The sequence below is a fragment of the Fundulus heteroclitus genome, unplaced genomic scaffold (genome assembly GCF_011125445.2).
Source record: "Fundulus heteroclitus isolate FHET01 unplaced genomic scaffold, MU-UCD_Fhet_4.1 scaffold_46, whole genome shotgun sequence".
In the NCBI taxonomy this organism is placed as follows: Eukaryota; Metazoa; Chordata; class Actinopteri; order Cyprinodontiformes; family Fundulidae; genus Fundulus; species Fundulus heteroclitus.
In genome coordinates, this window is record NW_023396879.1 from 1281610 (window position 1) to 1299214 (window position 17605).

Consider the following 17605-nt stretch of genomic DNA (forward strand, 5'->3'; position numbering starts at 1 on the left):
GGAGCAGCTTGCAAACATGGAAGCCACCTGTCACGTGGAAGTAAAAATTCAGTTGAGTTTCACAGCAGCAACGAACCATGGAGGAAATGGCATAGGCTGTTGTGTATGTGTTGTTACAATTTCACACACTGGCCATTGTTATTACTTATTCTTCCTTTAAAGGAACAATAAGTAATAATGACGGGCTGCACAGTGTCGCAGTGGCTAGCGCTGTTGCCACGCATGGAGTTTACATGTTCTCCCTGTGCATGTGTGGATTCTCTCCAGGTACTCCGTCTTCCTCCCACAGTCCAGAAAAGATGACAATTTCTCTAAATTCCCCTTATGTGTGAGTGTGTGTGTGAATGGTTGTTCTGTCTGTCTCTGTGTTGCCCTGCGACAGACTGGCGACCCGTCCAGGGTAAATCCCGCCTCTCACCCATTGAACACTGGAGATAGGCACCAGCACCCCTCATGACCCCATGAGGGATAGACGTGTTAGAAAATGGATTGATGGATGAAGTAGTAACTACACCTAGTGGTTAAAATTGGAACAACACATACACAATGCCTTTAAAGGTATACTATGCAACCGGGGTTGATTTTCCAGCGAGGCTCCCCCCAGAGGGCGAAAGTAAAAGTGCACTGTCATAAAGATGCTCAGCTGTTCTGGTTTATCCGTCAAGCCAGGCGCGGTTGTTTTGAGCTTAGCAGACAGGCGAACGCAACGAAAAGTCGAAAAAACGGCAGTACAAACAATGACTAACACAGTGAAAGTATGAACATGCAGAGAGAGAGAGAGAGAGAGAAACCATTCCAACTTACAATCGCATCAGCAGAAACGCGAGGTCCGCGTCAGCCTTGCAGCTTTCTTTTTCTTTTAGCTCTCGCCATTCAGAAAAAGCTTGCCCGATGTTCACCCGTGTACGACTCCTCTCTCTGTCCAGAGCCCTTTTCCTCTTTCTTGCCTGCTCCGACATGGGCTTTCGCTGTTTTCTCGCTGGTTCCGCCATGATAACTGCACAAATATCGCCACTGCGCTAGCAACGAGCATGCCTTTCACTGCGGGCGTGTAGCAGTTCTCGCCGTAAAGCAAGACCGACTCTCGCGATGCACCAGACTTCTGAGCCTGTGGGTGCGGGCCGAGGGCTCCTGCAATTGCAAGTACGGTATTTCCCCCACAGACCACCAGGGCGGCCTAGAAAACCTTTGTTCGACCTGAAATTACTCATTTAATCATCCAAAACGGTATGGAACACATTAATTAACTGAGAAATGTTGCATAGTATGCCTTTAACAGAGACTCGCCATTTACCCAACACCGTCGCTTCATGCATGCTCAGTATGAGGGATTGCTGCAAAGCCATCAACAATGCAGACGACTGTCCACTGTGGCTCTACGCTCTTTCAGGAGGAGTGAATGCTGCTTGGAGAGACTTGATGCAACCTGCTGGGTTTCCTTAGAGAGGAAACTTTGTGAAAAAAAAATGTATATACCCATGTACTAAAATTAGGGCAACTTGTTTTTCTTTTTGTTTGTTTTTCATAATCATACTTATGAATTTTCATGAACTAAAAAGTAAATGGCCATAAAAATGCCTGGAGTAGTGTGGACATGTTCAGTTGAGAAAGCTTCCTGGATAGGAAGTGAAACGTCTTCAGCTTCAGAATAGAAGTCCAGTTGTTGGATTTATCATGACCAGGATGACTGAGAATCTTCACCAACATGATGCCTTGAAATGTTCTGATCCTTTCAATAAGGACATTACCTTCAACCAAACTAGGAGAAAGGGAGGATGTGAATGAACGAAGAAACATGTCAAACCAAACTTTTGCCATGACATCGTAAATAATGAGCTCCCACTTCACAAGATGATGCATGTCTGAGCAAGGTGTGTGGTCTGGGTCTGGAGACGAGGGTCCGGTGGGAAAACACTTTATTTGGCTTTAATCGGCTGAATGGTTGATGGCAGGATCTCTGTGATCAGGACAGAAGCACTTTGATGCTTGTTTTATCGCTTGTTTCTTGTCTATTTTACCACTAAATGTTATTTTGTTAATCACCTCCCATATTTTGCCCTTTGTGTAGGCAGGAGGAAAGCTCTGTCATTGTTTCTCACGGAGATGCAGAAAAAACAAGCAGTGAAGCGGGCCCAGCGAGATGAACACATGCAGCTCCGTTTGCGTGAGGCACAGGAGGCGAGGGAACACGAGGCCTCCTTCGCTCGAGAGGCGACGGCGCGGGCTGCCGCCTTCGCACGTGACAGAGCGGAGCGCACCGCCGCCTTGCACCGGGAGCAGAGAGCGCAGGCTGCCGCGTTCATCCAGGCCTTTCTAGTGGTGCTGGGGGACCTGGTGCATGCAGTTGGTGAAAGACATGCATGACCTTCTGATTTGAGCCGGGCGTACACTGTACGATGTTTTTAATCGCTGTACTCAGATACAGCTCAAACCTCTGGGTTTAAAAGTTCTCAGCTCTCCATAACTGTTCTTACTGTACGGCCCGACGCTCTGATGTGACCTGACTGCTCACACTGTACGTCTGAAAAACCACGTCAGCCCCGTAGAGAGATGGCGCTACTCTGACTGGTCTATCGGCAAGCCAGACGTAAACAGTAGAAGAAGAAAAAGGCGGAAATGTCGATGCTCTCTGTTAAATACAAGGCTCACTAGAAGGAAACGCGCTGCGTTGGTAATTCTACGAGTTGCTCCTCCATAGATTGACTCCATGTCGCACATAACGTTGCCATAATTCTCTCCTCTCCTATGTTTTTGTCTGAGAAGAAGAAGAAATTCTTTGCTTGCACATGCTCAGTGCATGAGGTTGGGGGGAAATGGGCTCGTAGCTCTGCTTCACCAGTAGGAGGCGCTCATTATCACCACAGGAGGGCCGACTGAATTTCAGACGTTAGATTTTCATCAGACATGAGATTCCTGATCAAGTGGTGGTGAGAGGCTGATCTCCCCTCGTTACCCGCTATATGCTACACAACGCAGGATGATGCCACTGAAACTCGGCCCGATCCAAAAAACCGACTGAAGAATCGGCACAAAAAGGGCAAAAAAAATCGTCCATGGACAACACCTTCCACCCCCTGCACCAGACTGTAGAGCTGAGCAGCTCCTTTAGTGACAGACATCCTGTCTGTAAAAAGGAGCGCTACCACAGGTCTTTCATCCCTGCTGCTATCAGACATTACAATGCTGCACTATAACTGTAATAACTTGTGCAATAACTAATGTGCAATTAATAACCTGTGCAATAATCCTGTTAATTAAGAGACTTCAGCTGTTATGATTATCTCACTACCTCACTGTTGTTCTTTACCTGGTACCACTTTAATGTGCAATGTTAAATCCATATGTATATAAGTCACCTTGAATGTACATAAGTCATCTTAAATCTCTGCTTTATTTCCTTTTTTTATTTACATTTTTTTCGATCCACTGTATATGTGTGGATTCGCTGTATATGCCTCATGCACCTTTTCCTCCTTTGGCACCTTCTTATGATTATTTAGCCGATGTGAAACGTGAATTTCTCCACTGTGAGATCAATAAAGTCGATCTTATCTTATCTTATATATCGGTGACACAATGACTGGGAAGAAATGTAGATAGGGACGTATTTGCTCTCTTGTGAGAGATTATCCTGCTTTGCAGCTCGAAAGAGCTTTTTATTTTGCTGTAATCATAAATGTAAATAAAATCGACATGCTTGCATGAGTTTTTTTTTTTTCTGAACCTACACTGGTAGGTGTTGGCTAAGACTGAAGATCCAACCTAAACCAGTTAACCCTAGTGGACAAAGTCATCATACAACGCTATAGGGTGTGCCACTGCAGAAGCAACCATAAGCTTTAGTAAAAGTGTGTTTGAAGGATTTCTGGGCTGTAATCACATCTGTAAACGATTTTTAAATTTGCTTTAATGATTGTGTTGAACAAATTGTACCAAACCAAATAATAATAAAGCTCCACCTGTGGTATTATTTAAAGCTTTCAGCCTGTCATAAATCTGTGACATGCACAAATCAAAAGGAGACATCTAAAAAACAAAACAAAGGTTTATTACCAACATTCCTATTATGATACATATAAATAGAGACAGCGTATGATATGATGTGGAGAGAAAGGTTGTTAATTAGACTGTGTCGATTAGGTATTAAACGACAAATATATGGATGGATTAGGATTTTTTACAAGAGAGATCAATACAAGTTAAAATAGGGAAGAATTACTAAAGAAAATAAACTGTAGAGAACGGAACACCTCAAAGGAGCATAGTGAGTCCTTTATTATTCTCCATTATAATTAATACTTATTCTCCATAGTAATTAATAATTTGCGGACGATGGGGCAATTTGGAAAAGGAGAAGAAATCTGAAATTTAGTGTTAAAAAGCTACAGGACGCTATTACAGAAATATAGGAGTGGTCATATAAATGGGGTTTTAAAGTCTCAGTAGATAAGACAAAGACAATGTTTTTTACAAAGAAAAGAGTTGGTACAGAGGTAAAATTAAAGCTGTATAATCAAGAATTAGAAAGAGTAAAACACTTTAAGTTTTTGGGGTTATGGTTTGATGAGGGGATAACATGAAGTGTACATATCCAGAAAATACAAGACAAATGTAGGAAGATTGTTACATGTTGTGAGATGTTTGGTGGGAAGTGATTGATGGACTGAAAGAACAGCACTGAAGGCAATTTACTGTGGATTAATTAGATCATTACTGGATTATGGCTGTGTGGTGTATGGATCTGCATCAAGTAAAAAAGTTAGACAACATCCAGTTTCAGGCTTTGAGATTATGCACAGGGGCATTTAAAACAACTCCAATGGCAGCATTACTGGTGGAAATGGGAGAAATGCCTCTTGAGTTGCAAAGATTTAGTTATCTCTGACCTATAGGGCTAATTTACAGGGCCATAGTGAAGATCATCTAGTACAAAGCACTTTAACATCTTGTTGGGAAATGGAGAAGAGGGAGAGAAAAAGCTTTGGGTGGACAGTTAAACAAAAAGCAATGGAGTTAGAATTAACTGATTTAAAGTTCAGTCCAACAGTTCTACTGCCAGCAGTACAACCTTGGATAGTACCTGAAGCTAAAGTAGATCTTACACTATTAGAAAAGAAGAACAAGGACAGGGGGGTTATTTTGAATTCACATACAGTACAGGCATATATTAATAGTTACTACAGTTTCATCCAGATCTACACAGATGCATCAAAAAGTGTAGTTAACAAGATAGGAGTGTCTTTTATTGTTCTACAGTTTCATATAATAACAGGGAAACGGACCAGTCATAATAATGGGTAGAGGAAATAAGACCTCTGAGAGTGATTATTTGTTCAGATTCATGTTCATCACTAATCAGTTTACAGAGAAGTCACTCAGACAGTAGAGCAGATATTTTGATAGAAATCCAGCAAACAAACAGAATTCAAATAATTAAAGCACTTATTAAACATTTAAAAGATACAGAATTAGCTGGGAGGATTTAGTGTGTATGTGTGTGTGTGAGTGTGTAAGTATATATAAAATTTAGTTTCATTAAGATATCAAGAAATATAGGAAAATATATTTCTAAATTACATCTCCGTCCAGTTGATGGCGGTAATGCACACAGTATGTAAGCTGCCAGAAAACACAATAGAAGAAGAAGAAGAAGAAGAAGAAGTCTCTAATTCATAGTTCCGCTCTAATCAACTGTAAATGTACCAAAAAACCTTATACTTGCCTTGTGAGGCCTTAAGCTGCCAACCAGAGAACTGGGTAAGAGACAAAGCTAAAGCCTCCTAGACTCTGACAGCATGTGCAGCTCGTCTTAACCGCTATTTGTCTCCGTTTTAGAAGAAGCGACAGCCTGCGAGGGAGCAGTTAGCATCAGAGCTAACTGAGAAGCTAACGGCCAGAGAAGTTTCCTGTTAGAGGAAAAGGGAAAAAGTGACTTCTCATTGAGAACACTGGACACTTATTGGACTCTGGGCTGTTTGGAGGCTTTTCTCCGAGGAACAAAAGCGAGTCTGACGGTAAGAAGATGAATTTAACAATTTAACCAGACCTCTCAACTTTTAATGAAAGTTAAGAGATTATGTTAATTTTCACCAGTGGGGGAGTGAAACACATGAATGTTATTGTTCAGTTACTGGGTTAAAACTGAAAAAGAAAGAGATGCAACAGTTCAAATGTACAAATAATACTGAATAAAGTACTTTTGAGTTAATAACGGTATCATTAAACTCCTTTTTTAAGAATAGAGAACTGCTTTTTTATTATATTTTATTAAAGAGTACCACTCATGCAGAGCGCCTCAAGGCTCCATGCTTGGCCTCTTCTCTCTTTACTCCGTCCCTTGGGAGTCAGATACAAGAAACCACTGTTTAGCCTTCTTTTTTAGACAGAAGACACTCAGACTTTTATGATAATAAAAAGGGAAATAGTTTCTCTATAAATAAACTTCTGAAAAGTTTATGTTGTTTGGGCGCATTGATGTTTCTAACATCAGTTTTGACCTGGGACCTTAAAGTCAGTATCTGACACTGACTGCTTCAGACCTGAGAGACTAGAGAATAATCTTTGATGCTCAGTTAAAATCTGTGATCAAATAGTTATGTAATTTCTTGTAACTTTTATAGTACCATAGTGTGTAATGTTATTTTGTTTTCTTTATTGTCTAATCTATTATTGTCACATTGCATTTTCCGAATTTATGTAAATAAACATTTTAATTATAAACTTTTGTTGCAAACTTATTTTTATTTAGTGTTATTTTCAGCACCATTTACAATTGTAAATCATAAATAATTTAAGCAACAATTGCTGGACGTGGTAAAAATATGTTTTGGACCTCATTTTTAGGTCTACATATCCATATTGGGCTTATGAAGCCCACTAGAACCATTACAGTTGATGACGTTATCACTTATCCCGCATTCCATTGGTCAGAATGTCACCCGTCAAATTGACTGCCAGTGGGAGTTCTAGTGTTAATGTTTCCATTCACATGGAGGAGGGCATGTCTACCTAGACACATATCCTCCTGGAAGATATTTAGAGATGAAGTGTAGTGAACCATTTGGCAGCAGAGTGAGTGTGGAACCTACACTTTGTAACCTTAACCTAGTTGTGTGGAGTGATTTTATCAGAGCTTCAATTAAAGATGTCCATGGGGAGGCCAGTGACATTATCTGGGTTTGAATAAAAGTTACACTTTGTGAATCTAATTAATTTCTTCTGTTTTCACTCCTCTGACATTTAACAGCATCTTGTTCTCTTGGAAGGTTCTTGCTGATCAATCTGCCAGTGGCCAAGAGAGGAACTTCATTATTAACCTGAAGGAACCAAACACCAAAGACATGAAAGAGGAAGAACCAGAACCTCAAGGAATTAAAGAAGAACAGCTTGGACTGTGTATCTTTCCAGATGAAAAGCATCTTGTTAAGCAGGAGACAGAAACCTTTGTAGGGTTTTCTGCTTGTGACAAACTATATCAAGTTGAACCTGAACAGCAACAGACGAACGTGACAAAGGAGGAACCAGAACCTGTAGAGATTAAAGAGGAACATGGGGATCTCTGGAGTAATGAGGATGAGGAGCAGCTTGTAGTGAAGCAGGAGGCTGACACCTTTAAGGTGACTCCACTGGATTTAAAAGATGACACAAATGAACCAGAAGTGAAAATGAACCAACTTCTCAATGCAGACTCCCCTGAAGGTGAGAAGCAGCATCAGCAGGATAATAATCAAGAAGAGTCAGGATCAAACACAGATGAAGAACTAAAGCGTAAAAAGAGACGAGAGAAAACCAAAGATCACAGTGATGGTTCAAAACTAAAAAGACATAAGACCAATAAACCTTGTGAAGTATGTGGTAAATGTTTCACTAAATGTAGATGTTTGACTAATTACATGAGAGGAAATACAGGAGAGAAATCTTTCCTGTGTGTGCTTTGTGGAAAAGGTTTCCCCTGGCAAAGTCAGTTAAAGGTCCACATGAGAGCCCACACAGGGGAGAAACCTTTCTCCTGTCCAACTTGTGCAAAAGGGTTTGCCAGTAAAAGTACCCTGAATATTCACATAAGAACTCATACGGGCGAGAAGCCATATGCTTGTGGAATGTGTCATAAATCTTTTAGCTGTAATAGTAGTTTAGCTATTCACACAAGAGCCCACACAAGGGAGAAGCCTTTCTCCTGTCAAACTTGTGCAAAAGGTTTTGCCTGTAAAAGTGACCTGAGTATGCACATGAGAACTCATACAGGCGAGAAGCCGTACGCTTGTGAAATGTGTCATAAATCCTTCAGCAAAGGTAGTTGTTTAGCTCGTCACATGAGAACGCATACAGGCGAGAAGCCTGTCTCCTGTCCAACTTGTGCAAAAGGGTTTGCCAGTAAAAGTAACCTGAATATACACATAAGAATTCATACGGGCGAAAAGCCATATGCTTGTGGAATGTGTCATAAATCTTTTAGCTGTAATAGTAGTTTAGCTATTCACACGAGAACGCACACAGGGGAGAAGCCTTTTTCTTGCCCAACTTGTGCTAAAGGATTTTCTCAGAGTAAACACCTGAGTCGGCACATAAGAACTCATACAGGCGAGAAGCCTTACCATTGTCAAGTGTGCAATAAGTCCTTTACTTCCACTGGTAATAGGATTATACATATGAGAACTCACACAGGGGAGAAGCCTTTTCATTGTAAAGTGTGTGATAAATATTTTACGTCCTCTAGTAGTAGGATTTATCATATGAGAACTCACACAGGAGGGAAGCTTTATCCTTGTAAAGTGTGTGATAAATCTTTTACGTCCTCTAGTAGTAGGATTTATCATATTAGAACTCACACAGGGGAGAAGCCTTATCATTGTAAAGTGTGCGATAAATCTTTTAGGTCCTCTAGTAGTAGGTTTAAACATATGAGAACTCACAGGTGAGAAGCTGTATGCTTCTAAAGCGTGTGCTAAGTCTTTCAGAAACAGTTGTCATCTGGCTGATCACATGCTAACCTACAGGTGAGAAGCATTTCCTGTGTCTCATGTGCAGAAAATGTTTCTTCAAGCAAAGCAATCCAAGTGTCCACATGAGAATCCATGGTGGTGAGAGGACTCACCCTTCAGATACATATTAAAATCAGTGACTGTTGTAAATTAGCTAAACACAACATACAGGTTTGTTTAATCACATTAGATCACAAGTTCCAACTTCTGCTTTTTCGTGGACAGATGGAGCCATCTACTGAACAACTATAAAGGACTTGATGATCTTCCTTGGTGTGTTATTAAATCAGTAGAATTACTTTTAGATTATTAGAGCTAGGTTTCAGGAGATTATATTTTTGTCATTCATCTGTTGTTCATTTGAATAAATGATTGAGCTCATGTGACACTAAAATATGAAATTATTTACTTATCCTTCATAAAAATTAAACTTTTTTACTATCAAAGCTGACTGGTTTTTAGTGCTGTTTATAGTTCAACCCACCCTGACAAAAACTATTTCCATAAAGAAAACCCAGATCATGATGCTGCCAACACCAAGTTTCACTGTGGATGTAATGTGTGTTTTAATGTTGTCATGGTTTATTTTATGCAACTTTTAGAGTTCAGTTTAATTTTGTGGTTGTGAACGGCACCCATAATTAGCTAAATTCCTGCATGAACTAAAAAAGTGCAACATGGTTACTATTTGTCTGGTACCTATTGTAACCCTGAACACTTTTTTTGTTAATTTGTACAGAATGTATTTGTATTTTTGTAATTTTACAAATGTTAAAGGTAGAAAAGTTGAATTTTCTGTAGTCATAGCTTTCCTAAAAACTCAGCTTTTGGGGCTTGTATGAGGTCTTGATGTTGTCTCACTGCTTGTAGGAGGTGATTTGACAGGGCGGCTCTTTTCGATGTGGTTTTGGCTCAGGCAATCAGCAGCCAACTGTTCATAGTTCAATAAGTCACCCCTTCAAGATAGCTAGCACAACACAACAGAGTGCGATTATTGTTTAGTGTGATTGGTGTAATGGGGTGGAATATGATATTGATGGACACAATAAAAATCATGTTATTTTAATTTAAAAAATATGACATTTTAAAGGGGAAGTCCAGTCAACAAGGAAAAATCTGTGGATTATTAGCTATAACTAAAACTAATACAGTCTTGGTTATTTAATGAATGTAGCATTAATCAATAAGAAAATAAAAGCATAAATTATGTGTATGGGGGCAGACATTTTTGCCCAAATATGGGCAGTAATGGCCGCCTGACATCACATCCTGTGACGTAGAATCGTGGAGAGCCGACGGCAGTTGTCCGTGCTCTACAAGCTAATTCAATAGGAGCTGTTGTACACAGCTGTGATTAACAACAATTATTTTGGATTTCCAGAGGACTTCACCATTGAAATTCGCGAGAGCTATTGTTGAAGCAACTATGCTCACGTGCATGGAAGTTGGATGTAACAATACATCGGGTTAAAGTGGAAAAACATTAGATTTTTCACCTTTCCCATTCATGATTCACTGGGTTCTTTTGTTGGATTACCTACTTGAAGAGGAAGGATTTACCATCTAACTTCTGGCCAGAGAGAAAACACGTCGTCTGTAGCCAACATTTGGAAGAAGAATGTCTTCAAGATGACATGAGAGCAAGACTTTTCGGTAGATTTTTCTTTTTTATAATGTAGAATTTGCCGGAACATTTGTTTACCCGATCAGAGCGGTGGAGGGATACGACACACCTGGAAAGAATGCTCATTGTTGAGAAGCCCACTTATTTTACGCGACTTTGGTCTTATATTTTCTAAAGTTGCTTGTAACTTTCATGAGCTGTGGGTTGCAGTTCATGCGTGGTTTATGCTCTGGATTAATTAAGAAAAGGGGTTGTTGTTTAGAGCTAGTGTTGTAGCACCACACATACTGAACCAGACAACAGTGCAGGGTTCTTTTACATTTTTATTAATTAGCTGATTGGGCACAGTTTTACAGGACTGGATTGATGCAGTTTGAGATTTGTTTTGTTTTTTTGGTTATCTAACATTATTTTGTGTCTTTGGTTGCTACTAATTTGGGTTGCAGTTGTTTGTGTTTAATTCTCATATTGTTTCTAGTATTGTCCTGTGTTCCTGTGCTTTATTGGGTTTTAGATTGGAATAATAAAGTCTATTTTTAATATTGTAAAAGACTGTATAAATAAAATATATATTTTATATACTATTTCTGTTTCATAATTCTTAAGCCAGACCTACCTGGGTACTTTTAATTGGGAGACCCTAGGCCACTTGATATTTAAGGTCTACCAGTTGGCTTTAGGGCCACGTCCTCTGTCACAGTCCGGGCTCCATCTCCCCATGTTACACTTGTTTTCTTTTTATGTCTCTAAAATGTAAAATTAGTAGTGATGGTGAGATGAAGCCTCATGAGGCATTGAACCACTTGAGCCAACTGGTCCGAGAAAGGGTTCATTTCTTGATGCTTCATGCGACACGAAACCACCTACTGGCCAGGTGTATAATCACAGCCAGCTGTATCTTAAAACGTGTGATGCATTGATTTTTTTGTCTATTATTTTTTTGTCTTGGGAATTACTTCACAAAAGGTGTAGGACGAAATCATTTGTCTACATAAATTATGTATACACACATGTGTATAATAAAATATTGTTTGAATGCATTCTCTGTGTGTATTATTCCCAAAATAGTAGTGTCATGTGATATGGCATGGTGTGTAATAATCAGACCTCTCAACTTTGATCAAAAGTTAAGAGTGAGATTATGCTAATTTTGGGAGGGGGGGGGATTATGGTCAACATTTTCCCCTCAGCAGCAACACTGAAGCACACAGAGGTTCACGCTGCGTCTTTACGCACAATTCAGCTGCTGATGTCTCCCTCCTTTCAGCTCAATGCACTTCTAGATTGTTACAGTTTATAACCATTATCACCTTTCACAGAGACAGGTTTCTCAGTCAGTCGCCACACTGACCAGACAAATTTCTATTGCTCTCGTCAGTGCGGCGGTGCGGTGGGCGGATTTTACCCCCGTTGGTGCGCTGCGGGGAAAATACTAAATACTGTAACGGGCTCCTATAAAGGGAACAGGGGTACTGACAGGTCTGAGATGAAGCCCCTGATCTTACAAGTTCTTTAAAATTACCCTTAAAAGTGCGCACCTGAATTAAAGCGCGATGCAGCACACCCACCGAAGCGCCACTGATTCTATGTTGTTAAAAACAAAGAGCATTAAACACAGCTAGTAACTCTCCTATTGACTTTAACTGGCACACGTTGCTACCGATGTGAGGACATTACACACAGTGATTCACGTTTTGAATGGTGAACGGTGATAAAAGCACTTGCTCCGAGGGAAAGGAGGGGGGAGCAAGCGCTGAGGCACAGAAATACGGTGCATGTAGTTAAAAAATGCAGAATTAATAAAAATGAAACTTATAAACAGACCAAGTGGCGTTTTAAACTGCATCTGGTTAGCAGAACTGTTTTATGATCCAGCGTGCAGCCATGACTGGTTCTGAATGAACCATCTGAGCCACTTCCCGAAGCAGTCACGTGGTATCATCGTTTTTGGCTCCTCCCCTAAATGAAGCAAGCCTCGATACGCGCTTTACGGAAACGCCTCCTCCGTTACTCGACACACGCCTCGAAGCCTCAGCACATCACGTAACATCACTAAAAATTAGTATTAATTTATATTTAAATGTTTAATACCATGTCTATCTTTGTTTAAGAGGTTAAAAAATATTTCGGCATGAAAACATATTTATTTACAAGGGGACAGATAGGGCATTGGGACTTGCTCTACAGATGATACCGCACAGTGACGTCATAAACTGGAAGGTGGCAGTACTGTTCTTCACCAAGATGGCTGCCCCCATAAAAGCTTATCTTTTATCTTCAAATGAAAATTACTCTTAATTAAAAAAGCTTATAATTTATTGAACAGTATGTAATAATTTTATATTTAAAGTACTTTCAGCAGTTTGAATTTTGATTTTGACTGGACTTCTTTAATATAATTAACACATTTCCTATTAAGAGGAAAGTATTTCTAACCATAACAACAATAAATGTTTGAGATTTATTTTATATTTTACATTACATGAATGAGAAAAATGGTCAGAGCGGACATGAGAAAATGATTGTAGTTTAACACAAAGATTTATAAATGTGCAAAATGTATATTATTATTTAATTTATTTTTACCTCATGCTAGCAACTAACTTGAATCAATGGCCTCAGACACTTCCAAGTATTACTGACAGTTTTATTATGCCTCCTATTCCTCTTTGAATGTTATGGACCCAAACTGAACAGTTTTCATAGAATGACCCTTCTACATATTCTGTTGAGAGAGGGGAATTAGTGTGTAGATTACAAGAAAATAAATTAATATACAAGATATTCTGGACAAAGTTTCTAATTCTACATATTTTTATTAACTAATAAATTATCTTAAGAAAACGAAATTGATAGAAGGGATATAAATTATATTTAATTAATATTTATTTTTTGATGGAGAATATGTAAATGGCATCCGGATCCACCCTCCATTCCAGTAGATGTCGGTAATGCACTTTAATAAGTTGCTTGCCTACCGCCATAAAACAAAAAGAAGAAGTCGTTAATTTATAGTTCCGCTCTAATCAACTGTAAATGTACCAAAAACCTTAGACTTGTCTTGTGAGGCCTTAAGCTGCCAACCAGAGAACTGGGTAAGAGACAAAGCTAAAGCCTCCTAGACTCTGACAGCATGTGCAGCTCGTCTTAACCGCTATTTGTCTCCGTTTTAGAAGAAGCGACAGCCTGCGAGGGAGCAGTTAGCATCAGAGCTAACTGAGAAGCTAACGGCCAGAGAAGTTTCCTGTTAGAGGAAAAGGGAAAAAGTGACTTCTCATTGAGAACACTGGACACTTATTGGACTCTGGGCTGTTTGGAGGCTTTTCTCCGAGGAACAAAAGCGAGTCTGACGGTAAGAAGATGAACTTAACAACAATTTAACCAGACAACTCAACTGATTAAAAATTTTAAGTACTTTAAAGTAGTAGACGTGAAACACGTGTCACAGAGAGTTATTGTTCAGACTTCGTTGAACTTAAAAAGATATTCACAGATTCGGCCTTTCCGGATCAATATCTCGTCGGCAAATAATTTCTTATACAAAACCGACACCTCTTTGCAACCACAGCAATGCACTACAATAATCTATAGTGTAGTTAATGGTGATTATATGCTTATAATAACAAAAAAATCTCCAAAAATAGACATATGCACATTTTCTCAAAGTAAGAGTTGTAGTATGATCCAGATGATCCTATCTATGTGTGCTGTGAGTTTGGTGGCACTACAATGATCTATACTGTAGTTATCGCTCATTTTATACTTATTCTAATAATAAAAAATGTGAAAGTGTAGGTATTATCTAAATCATAAAATCTGATTAAAATGAAAGCCCTTTATCCAAAGCTCTTTGATCTGTAGAGCAAACGGTTATTTTTAATGGATTTCTTTTGTATCCTACACGTAAAGAGACTTTAATGAATATTATTGCCGTTTAGGCTTTGGGAATTTCCTAAAAAAAAATATGTAATGTATTATTTTCCAATCCAATAAATGTATTATAATAGACGTGAGATCAGAAACACATGGAATTTATTTGATGATAATACACCTCTCCTTGGTGACGCTGTTAAATATCTCTCTATAATTATTCTTCTGGTGTAGCAACTTGCAGACGGTCCCTAAGCATTTGCGGAGCAGCGAGCTCGGCATAAAGTCCAACGCAATTCGATTTGAGAAAACTATGGTTGTAGCTCACTGACTGCATTGCTGTGGTTGCAAACAGGTGTCGCTTTTGTAGAAGAAATTATCTGCCGACGAGTTATTGATCCGGAAAAGCCGAATCTGTGAAATTCTTTCTAACTTTACCGCTGTATTGCTCAGTTAGTGGGTTAAAACAGGGAAAAAAACTGTTCAAATGTACAAATAATACTGAATAAAGTAATTTTCAGTTATTGAAGGTATTATTAGAGATTATGTTAATTTTTTGAAACACTTGAATGTTATTGTTCAGTTAGTGGGTTAAAACTGAAAAAGAAAGAAATGCAACAGTTCAAATGTACAAATAATACTGAATAAAGTACTTTTGAGTTAATAACGGTATCATTAAACTCTTTTTTTAAGAATAGAGAACTGCTTTTTTATTATATTTTATTAAAGAGTACCACTCATGCAGAGCGCCTCAAGGCTCCATGCTTGGCCTCTTCTCTCTTTACTCCGTCCCTTGGGAGTCAGATACAAGAAACCACTGTTTAGCCTTCTTTTTTAGACAGAAGACACTCAGACTTTTATGACGATAAAAAGGAAAATAGTTGCTCTAAAAATAAACTTCTTAAAAGTTTATGTTGTTTGGGCGCATTGATGTTTCTAACATCAGTTTTGACCTGGGACCTTAAAGTCAGTATCTGACACTGACTGCTTCAGACCTGAGAGACTAGAGAATAATCTTTGATGCTCAGTTAAAATCTGTAATCAAGTCCAAGTAAATCAAGGCAAGATTTAGAAAACAGGTCAACTACTGTCAGTATAGGGGTTATACCTTGAGATGACGGGAGTGCAGTATTAAAGTCCAGAGCAATGTGAGACCAGGGGCGTTTTGGAATTTGGAGTTGGTTTAAGGAGGCCAGATGGAGGTTGGTTGGACAGCTTATTCTGAGCACAAACAGGACAGACACGAACATATTTTCGGACGTCTTTACTCCAAGACGGCCAATCAGAAAGGAAGGGACACTCGGCACTGGGTTCTATATATTCCTGGGTGAGTTGAGAATTTAGAGTCATGACACCAACGCAGAACTTCGGGGCGGACGTATCTAGGGACAAACGTGAGTTCTGCGGGGCTGGTGCCTGGGTCCGGATCCAACATTAAGGCTTGATTTATTCTGTCTTCCAGATTCCACCGGAGGGCTCCAAACCTACATGTAGGCGGAAGGATGGGTGCTGGTTCTCTCTCGTGTTCCTGGGGAGCAAACTGTCTGGAAAGGGCATCATGTTTGACGTTTCTGGAGCCGGGGCGGTAAGTTATGGACAGGTTGAATCGTGAAAAAAAGAGGGACCAGCTGGCTTGTCGAGGGTTCAGACGTCGGGAAGACTGCAGGTAGGCAAGGTTTTTATGATCGGTCCAGATGACAATGGGCTGCTCGGACCCCTCCAGCCAGTGTCGCCACTCCTCTAAAGCTAGTTTAATTGCCAGCAACTCCCGATCTCCCACATCATAGTTTTGAACGGCTGGAGACAGCCGACAAGAAAAAAAGGCACGTGGGTTGAGTTTTTAATCAGAGTCAGACTGTTGAGACAAAACAGCCTCAACCCCCGTATCGGACACGTTGATTTCTAATGTAAATTGTTTAGCAGGGTCGGGTGTATTAAAAAGTGAGCTTGCGAGAATATGGTCTTTAGTTCAGAGAATGAGACCGCCGCCTCTGGGCTCCAAATAAACAGAACTTTAGGAGAAGTCAGGACATGCAGAGGGGATGCGATCTGGCTATAGTTTCTGATAAACCTTCTGTAAAAGTTTGCGAATCCTAAAAATCACTGTAACTGCTTTCTAGAGTCAGGAATCGACCACTCTACCACAGCTTTGATTTTATCAGGATCTGATCTTACTTGTCCACCCTCTAAAATTAGGCAGAGAAACGAGACTGAAGCTGTGTGAAACTCATTTCTCGGCCATGACAAACAGACAGTTCTGAAGCAGGTGCTGGAGGACTAATCGGATATGTTGGCGGTGCTGGACAGGGTCACTAGAATAGTGTTACACAGACCAAAAGGCATGACCAGATACTCAAAATGACCAAGGGGAGTCTTGAAAGCCGTCTTCCACTCATCCCCTTGGCGGATTCGGACCAGGTGATAAGCGCTTCGCAGGTCAACATGATCGCATTCTGGGCTGGTTCTAGGGCAGAAGACAACAGGGGAAGCGGGTATTTATTTTTAACAGTGATTTGGTTTAGCCCTCAGTAGTGGATACACGGACGGGGGGGTCCATCTTTCTTACTCACAAAGAAAAAACCTGCACCCAATGGAGAGGAGGAAGGGCGAATTAACCCTGCCGCAAGAGACTCTCCGATGTATTTTTCGAGCGCCTGACGTTACATACCACGATGGAGTAACACTCTGGCGTCTTCCAGCTGTCAATGCACTCCTTTTAAACCAGACCAGTGGAGCACGGCACACAGTACCCTGACAATAACAAATGTTTCTTTTTAATGTAGAACATTTTTAAAGTGAAAGATATACAGGATTGTGTAGATTTTAATCTCTAATGCAGAGATCAAAACTACAATTCAGGAGCCATAAGTGTGTCTTTGAGCTATTTGGAGTTGAGGTCTATCTTGTAGAGCTGTGGTGGTACCAGCCCTGATAATTAATGGTGTTGTGGGAAATAACAATAACTGATTCCCCATTTACTTATTGAATAAAAGGAAACATTGATGATAAGTTCCAGCACTTTATTGGGAACCAGAGCAGAGACAAAGTAATCACACCCCTGGTAGGCCACAGCCCCCCCCCCCCCTGTCTGCTCCCAGCCCTGGTCTCCTCTGAATCTGCCCTACCTCCT

The 17605-nt window shown here is 40.0% G+C and overlaps 2 protein-coding genes across 15 annotated transcripts in view; both read left to right on the forward strand.

Annotated features, from left to right (window-relative positions):
• Window positions 1–17605, forward strand: part of LOC110367697 (gastrula zinc finger protein XlCGF57.1) — a 63548-nt gene that overhangs the window by 13499 nt on the left and 32444 nt on the right. For 3 of the 14 annotated variants that reach the window (XM_036131904.1, XM_036131903.1, XM_036131905.1), the window contains one exon: window positions 2069–3065. The exons of 1 other annotated variant lie outside the window; for it this stretch is intronic. Coding sequence is in view for 3 of the 13 variants with exons in the window: in XM_036131903.1 (XP_035987796.1) it covers window positions 2069–2364 (296 nt within the window). In the remaining 10 variants the exon portion in view is untranslated. Of the gene's footprint in view, window positions 1–2068; window positions 3066–13576; window positions 13701–13778; window positions 13958–15937; window positions 16061–17605 lie in introns of those variants that run through there. 10 more of the 14 variants (XM_036131901.1, XM_036131902.1, XM_036131896.1 and 7 more) reach the window with 6 other exon arrangements.
• LOC118560616 (zinc finger protein OZF-like) lies at window positions 7623–9427 on the forward strand. The gene has a single exon (XM_036131948.1). It carries the CDS (start codon window positions 7665–7667, stop codon window positions 8916–8918), a length of 1254 nt encoding a protein of 417 aa, XP_035987841.1. The 5' UTR covers window positions 7623–7664; the 3' UTR covers window positions 8919–9427.